This window comes from Papilio polytes, unplaced genomic scaffold (assembly GCF_000836215.1).
Source record: "Papilio polytes unplaced genomic scaffold, Ppol_1.0 DF821845.1, whole genome shotgun sequence".
Taxonomy (NCBI): Eukaryota; Metazoa; Arthropoda; class Insecta; order Lepidoptera; family Papilionidae; genus Papilio; species Papilio polytes.
This window is the reverse complement of record NW_013527359.1, coordinates 5,460,619-5,470,907: the sequence shown is the minus strand read 5'-3', so window position 1 is coordinate 5,470,907 and position 10,289 is coordinate 5,460,619. Positions and strand designations below refer to the sequence as shown.

The following is a 10,289-nucleotide window of genomic DNA, read 5'->3' as shown; positions in this document are numbered from 1 at the left end:
AGAAACAAAGGGATAGAGGTAAGTTGGGTCAAATCGTCATAATATAACAACCAAGTAATTTGTGGTAGTCCATTGTACACGTCTTTCTCGGACACTCTGTGAATTTTTTAACCTCTCTGCCGATATCAGAGGTTGTCTATCGCCATATTGTACTTGAGAATTATTTTAGAAATGCTATATTGTTTAAAATTCACATAACCCTGACTTCTCGTATTTAATACAAACGCTGTCGAAATAATTTTAGTGCAAGAGTTACCACATAGCAACATTGTTTTGTTATTAAAATGTGTAAGTACATTTTGTAATAATATTTTACACTGTTGCCCGCGACTTCGTCCGCATGGTATTAGAAAACAGACGAACTATGCAAATAATGTGTCCCTTGAGAACCGTACGTTTTTCGGGGATAAACCTTATCCCATGTGTACTCTAGACTTTGTTTTATATCTGTGCTAAATTTCAATAAGATATGTTGAAATTTAAGCATAGCAAAATTATCGAGTAAACATTAAAATACAAGATTAATGCATCCCAGGGGAACCGTAACTATTTCCGGGATAAAAAGTAGCCTATGTGTTCTTCCAGACTATCCTCTACATCTGTACCAAATTCCATCAAAATCAGATCAGTCATGTAGGCTCTAACTCTCTCTCTCTAACTCCAACATCTATCCAGCCATCCGTCTATCTAAACTTTCGCATTTATAATATTGGTATGAAGTATGAATAATTTATTTTATACTAGCGATCCATTGTGATTCGTTCAAAATAATCTTACTAATATTATAAATGCGAAAGTTTAGATGGATGTTTGTTAATTTGTAGCCTAAACTGCTGAACGGATTTCAACAAAATTTGGCATAAATGTAGAGGATAGTCTGGAAGAACACATGGCTACTTGCATTTGTTTTTCTTAATTCTACGCAGACGGAGTCGCGGGCGAAATCTAGTTATTATATAATTGCCGTTTTTCTTTACAGATGTTTTAATTATTTCGATTGTAATAGCATTTGTGAATGCAAAGCCGACGGAAGATATAAAACAAGAACAAATGACAGATGTCAAAGAAACTCTATCTTCATACATCGAAAAATTTAAAACAACAATATCAGAAAACGTCGAAAAGGAATACATAAATTTATCGCAACAAGAAAAACAAGAAGTTAATAATAATTTAGATGAGTTTATAATTAAATTTAGTGAAGATTTAATCGAAGTTTTATCGAAAAAAGAAAAATTGGATACTAAAGAAAAGGTAAACAATCTACCTGAGTTAGATGAAGCAATAAAAATAACAGTTTTGAGGGAATTTCCAGATATAGATGATATCACAGCAGACGAGATTGTTTACAGATTAAAAAAGAACATTATAAACACACGCAGGAAACTAAAAAGTATCGTTAATAAAACGAAAAAAGACAATTGATGTGTGAGTTTTTTTTCTTAACATGTTCCAATGGCCATGTGTGTCACAAGGATCTTACGGCACTTTTGACATTGACAGAACTGCTACTTTTTAGAGCGAACTTTGACTAAACTGTCGTGCGATTGTCGTGCAGCCTATTCAACTGTTTAGCACAACCGGATTTTTATTATAAGGTGTCAAACGAGCAAGCGGCCTGAGTCCACCGAAATAGAAAGCGACCGCTGCCCATAAACATCTGCAATTGCAGATGCATTTCCCCTTCCCATGCATCACCTCCATCGTCAAATCCACTTTTCTTTTCCATCCTTTCCTCTGAAGAAAAGGAAAGGAAAAGGGACTAAATTAGGCCTACTATTTTTTAGAGCGAACTTTGACAAAACAATCAAACAACATTAATAAAATGTATAACACAAAAAAACATGCATAAACTGAAACAATATTTATGTACGCAAGCCACTGAAACGCTAGTGAAAAACCATTGAGGTTTATTTAGCGTTTTTTTAGATTAAGCTAGATTTATTTGTTTTTGTATTATTAAAAGAGAAATAAAAAAAAACAGTTGAGCGATTGTCGGTTTCGCAGCTTCAACTGTTTAGCACAATAAAAAATCGAATAGTGCACCTAGGAATCAAAGCGCGACGAAACAGTTGTGTCATAGTATAGTCAAAGGTAATGCCTGCTCTTAGTAACCAGTAAGCAGTAATCACTTTTTTCGATATTCTTCCACGTTGGAAACAAAACCGTATGGATTTTTAGTCCGAATTTAGACATCAAAATGGAGACATTCCGTTTAGCCGCTTCATAGATCGAAATGTGACGTTTTCATGAAATTTTTAGTTCACTAAATTGACAACTGACATATGATCCTTGTATATATACTCGATCCCGAGTCAAACACCTCTACCATACAATAGAATAAAATTTCACTTAGTTTAGGTGGACTCGTGTTCATGGGCTAGTTTATGACTAGCTACCGCCCGCGTCTCCGTCCGCGCGAAATTAAAAAAAAAAATAATTATAGCCTATGTTATTCACAGATAAATTACCTTTCTAACGGTGGGAGAATTTTTAAAATCGGCCCAGTAGTTTTTGAGCCTATTCATTACAATCAAACAAAGTTTTCCTCTTTATTATAATGGTATAGATAAAAATAGTCGTTCGCGTAAAATGATTTAGTGGAAACGCAGTTTTATATCCAAGTAGATAATCACTTCCTTCGTTTAAGCAATAATTCTACCTCCTTTATTTACTTGACATTGCCACCTACGCAGTGTTCCAATCGAAATCTAAACAATAACAGCGCGCACACCTGAAACTAGATTGTCGCACAACTTTTGTTCACGCATTGATTAGAGCTTATGTGGAGGTTATACTACTCAATTTTAGTTGTTCTAAACAGTTGAATTGGCTATAAAACAATTGACAATCGCACAACCGTTGTGCGATTTTAGTCAAAGGTGGACAGAACAATATAATCTTTATATGCATAACAAGTTTAAATGACTGAATGGTGTTATACAACATGCATTCATTAATAATATTTTTCTGATTATAGTTTGTCTAAATAAAATAAATTAGTTTGATAAATGACGCATATGAAGTATCGAATTCAATTTGTATGAAGGCAAATGCCGTACTTAATAGACAGGTATCGTAGTGACGAAACACGCAGCGAATAATTTCGAACTATCGATATTCGGTTTAAATAATAATCGAAATCGACTTAAATTATTATTTTATTAATAACTAATTTAAAGGACAATTCTAGTATTGATTTTAGTGTAGAGAATTTAGCGATGACAAAAATAATAGCGAAATCCAATTCGATTACGTACGGCTGTAGTAGTAATAAACATTTATTTACTCTCATTTTTTGTTATGGTCATTATTAATTTGAGAAAACAGTGTTATTTTTTATTTCATTAATTATAACTATAAATCTATCGATTCCAACTTCTATAAGAATAAAAATCGAAAATCGATAAGATTCATGACTTATTTTACACAACCCATCCCTACTAAATTTGAAATGAATTGTCAAACTAATCTAAATTATTTAGACACTATAACAAGAGAATACTTTGTTCTTTACCAGCCACTCCGACTTCGCACGGATCCCATCACATTAGAAACCTCTAAAATAATCAGTATTTTAATAAAATGCTAGCTGTTGCTCGTGACTTCGTCTACCAGTAATTAAAAAATAATATAACCTAAGTTTCTGATAACGTAGTTTTGTTATTGGTGAAATAATTTTTAAAATCAGCCTATTAGTTTTTGAGTCATTCCAATGCATACAAAAATACAAATCTTTCTTCTTTATAATTTACTAGCTGTTTCCGTGCGACTTCATCCGCATAAAATTATGACAATTTTATTTTGTTGTTTACATGTGTCATATTATCAATTGCAAATGTCAAAATGACATGATATGACAAACCATGACAACCTTGCTTCCTTGATGTTGGTAGCAACTTATGGTCTCGTTCCCACATTAAGGTTTTTATCCAAAATATTTACCCCTAAGTTTATTGGCGTGAAAATATATAGCCTAAAGCGTGACGTAAGTGTACGGCTTTTTATTAAATAAAATAATTATTTAAAATTATGCTGTAATTGCTGACACCTTAGGCAACAAAGAAGTGTGAGTTTACGCTTTATTATAATAGTACATATAACCATTCCTCTTAAATTACTCTATCTATTAAAAATACAATTTCAAAATCCGTTGCGTAGTTTTAAAGACGTAAGCGTACAGAGGGAAAAGACTTTGTTTAATACTATGTAATGGTGATACGGAATGTTTGTTTGTACAAGTGTGTCCGTGTAATCTATACTAATATAAAGAGGCAAGATTTGTATTTTCGTATGTATTAATAACTCAAAAACTACTGGCCTATTTTAAAAATTATTTCGCCGGTAAAAAGGTATCTGTACTCACAGATTACTACTCAGCATAGGCATATTTCACGCAGGTGAAGACGCGGGCATCAGCTAGTGTATATTATTTTTTGTATGTATTGGAATAACTCAAAAACTATTGGGCCGAAATCAAAAATTCTTGCTTCCTTAAAAACCTACGTAATCACTAACATATGCTACGTTTTTTCGTAGCTTTATAATGGTGCAAGAGGTTTTTTAATCGGTCCAGTAGTTTTTGAGTTATTTTAATGCATGCAACAGTGGTAGTGTCCGCTTTAACATCTTAGCACTGCAGGGCCGGCACGCCCGGTGTAATACCACGACCACACAGAAGACAGGCGTGAAATTGAATCAATTCCGTTTTTCGTCTGATGAGTGTGGTGCCGGAGGCCTAATTTTAGTCCCTTTCTCTTTACCACCCTTTTCTTATAGAGAGAGGATGGGAAGAGGAAGTGGATTTGACGGTGGAGATGCATAGGAAGGGCAAATGTCCTCTTTACGTGCGTCTCCTCCTCCGTCGGATAAGGATAGGGAACGCATCTGCAATTGCGGATGTCTATGTGCAGCGGTCGCTTCACCATTTTGGGCGGATTCAGATTGCCACCTTATGTTTTAAAAAAAAACTTTCCCCTTTATAATGTTAGTATATATATATGTATGAATATTATAATATTAAAAATGTATTATAATACGAAAAAAAAAACACTAAGTAATACTTTTAAATAATAACAGATTATTTTGTATGTTTGTTTACTAATGCATAATACCATCCTTATTTATGGGTCATATCTCGCTTTGCAAGTTTGCATTGTGTCGCAGCCAGACGTCCACGAATCTTCGCTATTCACAATGCGTGAGTAAATATGTTATCGAATTTTTAATAATAAAGCGTTTTTTTTATCGCCAATGGTGACGCATATTAACCCGTTTACTGTGGCAAGTAAAATCATTATTCATCTGGTGCGGCGGGCCGAAATGCGCCCCCAATTTCCGCCAATGCAGGTCGTTCTACACCCAGCACTAGGATAGATTAAATTGCTCAAACATTGTGGAAACAATACTTTTTATTTAATGTAATGTATACACCTGAGATAATCGTGTCGCAATACCGAGAGGGACATAGTTTTCGTCCGCACCAGCTTAAGTACCGCGGCAGGTCGATATCGGCCTGTTACGCAGTGAGCGTGTTAATAAGCGTTAAGGGTCATGACGCACGCCTTTTATCGTTGAGCGGGCGCACAGCTTTGATTGAACAATCGAACTACTGTTGTGCGATTATCGATTGTTTTGCAGCCAATTCAACTGATTAGTTGCACAACTTAAAATCGAATAGTGTGCGGACCTCCATATAAGATTATTCAATCTATACTTTTATAATAAAGCGTAAACACACACTTCTTTGTTGCCTAAGATGTCAGCAATTACACCATATTTTTGAATAATTATTTTTTTTATAAAAAAACCCTACACTTATCTCACGCTTTATGCTATATATTTTCATGCTATCAAACTTAGGGGGTAAATATTTTGGATAAAAACCCTAATGTGGGAAAGAGACCATAAGTTGCTGCCAACATCAAGAAAGTAAGATTGTCAAGGTTTATCATGTCATGTCATTTTGACATTTGCAATTGATAATTTGACACATGTAAACAATAAAATAAAATTTTCATAATTTCATGCGGATGAAGCCGCAAGGGAACAGCTAGTATTCTATATTTGACATTGAAATGTCCTTTTATATAAAACTAACTGTTCCCATGCGGCTTCATCCGCGTGAAATAGTAAAAACTTTATTTTATTGTTGACATTTGTCAAATTACTAATTACAAATGTCAAAATTACCGTTACCATAATAACCTTGTTTCCTTAATGTTGGCAGCTTGTAGTTTATGGTCCCTTTCCCATAAGGTTGTTTCAAATTATTAATTAATAGCGAGAAAATATATAACCTAAAGCGTGTCATAAGTGTAGGGATTTTTATTAAAAGGTATTATTCAAAAATATACTGTGCTTGCTGACATCATGCATAACTTAGTAGTGTGTGTTTACGCTTCATTATATTAGTATAGAAGCATACAATTGTTCAGAAAAGGTTATATTTATTCACTTTTGTGAAACAAACACGGTTTTATGCCTCGCGTCGTAAAATAATTCAAGTACACATATTATAATCGAATCAGTCAAAGAGGAATCATTTATATGAACAAAATTAATATATATTCTATATTCTATACTATTATAATAAAGCGTAAACACACACTTCTTTGTTGCCTAAGATCTTGGCAATTACAGCATGTTTTTGAATAATAATTTTTTTAAAAAACCCTACACTTACCTCACGCTTTAGGCTATATATTTTCATGTCATTAAACTTAGGGGACAAATATTTTGGATAAAAACCCTAATGTGGGAAAGAGACCATAAGTTGCTGCCAACATCAAGGAAGCAAGAATGCCAAGATTTGTCATGTCATATTAATAAAATTTTCATAATTTCATGCGGATGAAGCCGCACGGGAACAGCTAGTCATTTATATGAACAAAATTAATATCTTTTTATATAGTTACAAGGTAAATGAAATACTTGAAGGAAAAATGTAATAAAATCCATCGTACAATTTTTAATTTATGTACCATTTGAAAAATATATTAAAACAATCATATAATTACAAGCTTCCTGTGATTTGATCTGCGTGGTATTAAAAAAAAAAATAAAAGTAAGTATCCTAACAAACCAACATACATCTAAACTTTTGTATTTACATTTTACTGGCTGTTGCTCGCTTCGTCTGTGTAAATTAAAAAAAAATAAAAAATATGGCCTATGTTACTCACAGATAATCTTTCTAATAGTAAAAGATTTTTTTTTAAATTGGTCCAGTATTTTTTGAGTTATTTCAACACATACAAAAATATAAATCTTTTCTCCTTATAACTAATCTTACAAATATTATAAATGCGAAAGTTTAGATGGATGGATAGATGGATGGATGTTTGTTAGCGTTTGTAGCCTAAACGGCTGACCGGATCTATATGAAATTTGGCACAGGTTTAAAACATAGTCTAGAAGAACACATAGGCTACTTTTTATCCCGGGAATAATTACAGTTCCCGTGGGATTCATTAATTTAGTTTTTTAATGTTTACCCGATTATTCTGCAACGGTTCAACATATCTTATTTAAATTTGGCACAGATATAAAACAAAGTCTGGAGTACACATGGGATAAGCTTCATCCCCGAGGATTGTCCGGTCCCCAGGGATACGTAGCTTTTTGTAATTTATATAGTTTGTATGTTTTCTAATACCATGTAAACGAAGTTGCGGGCAACCGCTCGTATTAGTAGACGAGAGAATTTTCTAATAAATGTATTATCAGTATAAAAGGTAAACGATTAAAAAATGTAAACACTAATTGGACGCAATTATTGTAATTTTACATAAATACATGACTCAAGCGATATTGGTTTAAGGAAATACATAACTCGATTGCAAATAACAACGTAAAAGCATATTGAATAATGATACATTATAGGAAATATCCATTTAATCATAACGTACTGTCGCCCAGAAACTTCGTTACCAACGAATTAAAAAACTATTTAACTACGACGTAGTCTTTGACTCCAAAAATCAATCCAAAAATGGGACCGACCTGCAAGCATTACCTTTCGGAAAAAAGTGGTTATTGTGCGACAACCTTAATAGATAGATATATATTATTTAGCAAATTTAAAGGGCTACAATTCTTCCATACATAATTTTTATGTAAGTCTTATAGTTTAGGCTACGTAAGCAAAGAAAGCTAAAATGACCCTAAATTTCGTCGCGCGATTTTGAGCTAAACTATTTAACTACGTCGTAGTCTTCGACTCTAAAAATCAATCCAAAAATGGGACCCACCTGCAAGCATTACCTTTCGGATAAAAAAAGAATTATCAAAATCGGTCCACTAGCGGCGGAGTTATGCCGTAACAAAAAAAAACATATCGACGAATTGAGTACCTCCTTCTTTTGGGAAGACGGTCAAAAACATACGGACGAATTGAGTACCTCCTTCTTATGGGAAGTCGGTCAAAATATGGCCATCTATCTATAACATTTTCGCGTGTATCTATCTACCTTGTACAACTCGAATTTTAGTTATGCAACTAAATAGTTGAATTGGCTGCTAAACAACCGACAATCGCAAAACAGTTGTTTGATAGTTTAATCAAAGTTGCTTTTATTGTTTACTAGCTGTTCTCGTGCGACTTTATCCGCATAAAATTATGAAATTTTATTATTCACATGACATTATGACAAACCATGGCAACCTTTCTTCCTTGATGTTGGCAGCAATTTATGGTCTCTTTCCCACATTAGAGTTTTTATCCAAAATATTTACCCCCTAAATTTAATAGCGTGAAAATATATAGTCTAAAGCGTGACGTAAGTGTAGGGCTTTTTATAAAAGAATATTTATTCAAAATATGCTATAATTGCTGACATCTTAGGCAACAAAGAAGTGTGTGTTTACGCTTTATTATAATAGTATAGATATAGATTATTAAAATTGATACATTATTAATTTGTTAATAAATACATTTTCTTATTTCAGGCTACCTATTACTCCTCTATACAATAGTTCTGAGCAACGCTCGACCAGTGGAAGAGGAACCGTACATCAAAGAGAATGACTCCGTCGCGGAGCTCCATCGACAATTCGAACTGATCACCTACGTTGAAAACTTCAAACAAATCTTGTCAGATTACGTCAAAAAAGAATACCAACATCTGACAATAAATGACATGAAAGCTGTAAAAATCATCTTGGAAGAGTTCTTAGAAAACTTCTCCCATCATTTAAGAGAAATCTTGAAAGGTAATGTTGAAAATATAGATTTGAGTCAAAATATAGAAGATGGTATACCGGATGAGAATTTCGATATAATAAAGCGAAACGTCAAAGAGGAATTTCAAGATATAAACGAGGAAACGTCAGAAAAAATTGTATATACTCTAAGGAAGGAATTATTCAAGACACGGCGATTATTAGACTATGTAATACAAGAATCTAAAAGATCACTTGAAGCTAATTCTCAATAAAAAAGATTTACAACACATAAGATAAAAAAAACCTGCATGTACAGTCGAGGAAATCTGCGGTATACCACTTATATTGCTTTGTTTCTTGCATCGAGACAAATTCCATCTCGTTATCTATTACTGTTAATAAAGCGTAAACAGACACTTCTTTGTTGCGTAAGATGTCAGCAATTACAACATATTTTTGAATAATTCTTTTTTTTAATAAAAAGCCCTAAACTTACGTCACGCTTTAGGCTATATTTTCACGCCATTAAAACTTAGGGGGTAAATATTTTGGATAATAACCCTAATGTGGGAAAGAAACCATAAGTTGGCAAGGTTTGTAATGTCATGTCAGTTTCATCATCTCCCCTGCCTTATCCTACTCCCGTAGGTTCGGCGCACCGGGTTTTCGTCCTTTAAAGCACTCTATCATCCGTCATCTCAGTCATCACTCCCTTATTGATCATGTCACCTTTCACGCAATCCATCCATCTCTTTCTAGGTCTACCTCTACCGATGTACCCCTCCACATTCATAACTAACATCCTTCTTGTTACATGCGACTCATCCCTTCTCATAACATGCCCATACCACTCTAACCTTTTACTCCTTATTTTCTCAACCACTGGGGCTACCCTCAAACTTCCTATATATAGTCAGTCAGTTTGATATTTGCTATTGATAATTTGACAAATGTAAACAATAAAATAGAATTTTCATAATTTCATGCGGATGACGTCGCACGGGAACACCTAGTAACTAATAAGCAGCGGTAAGATGCTGTAGCAAACAACATCAAAAATACATCACAGTACACGAAATATTGGATACAAATAAAATTCATTTTATGTAAGCATGTCTTTATTA

The 10,289-nt window shown here is 33.5% G+C and overlaps 2 protein-coding genes across 2 annotated transcripts; both read left to right on the top strand.

Moving 5' to 3' along the window:
* The first annotated feature begins 207 nt into the window (after window positions 1-207).
* LOC106107845 lies at window positions 208-1,425 on the top strand. Its single transcript, XM_013288850.1, has 2 exons — window positions 208-288; window positions 980-1,425. The coding sequence occupies exons 1-2, from the start codon at window positions 285-287 to the stop codon at window positions 1,423-1,425; spliced, it is 450 nt and encodes a 149-aa protein (XP_013144304.1). The 5' UTR covers window positions 208-284.
* A 3,692-nt stretch (window positions 1,426-5,117) lies between these two features.
* On the top strand, window positions 5,118-9,629 carry LOC106107882. The gene is made up of 2 exons (XM_013288892.1): window positions 5,118-5,200; window positions 8,950-9,629. The coding sequence occupies exons 1-2, from the start codon at window positions 5,197-5,199 to the stop codon at window positions 9,435-9,437; spliced, it is 492 nt and encodes a 163-aa protein (XP_013144346.1). The 5' UTR covers window positions 5,118-5,196; the 3' UTR covers window positions 9,438-9,629.
* Window positions 9,630-10,289: the final 660 nt, after the last annotated feature.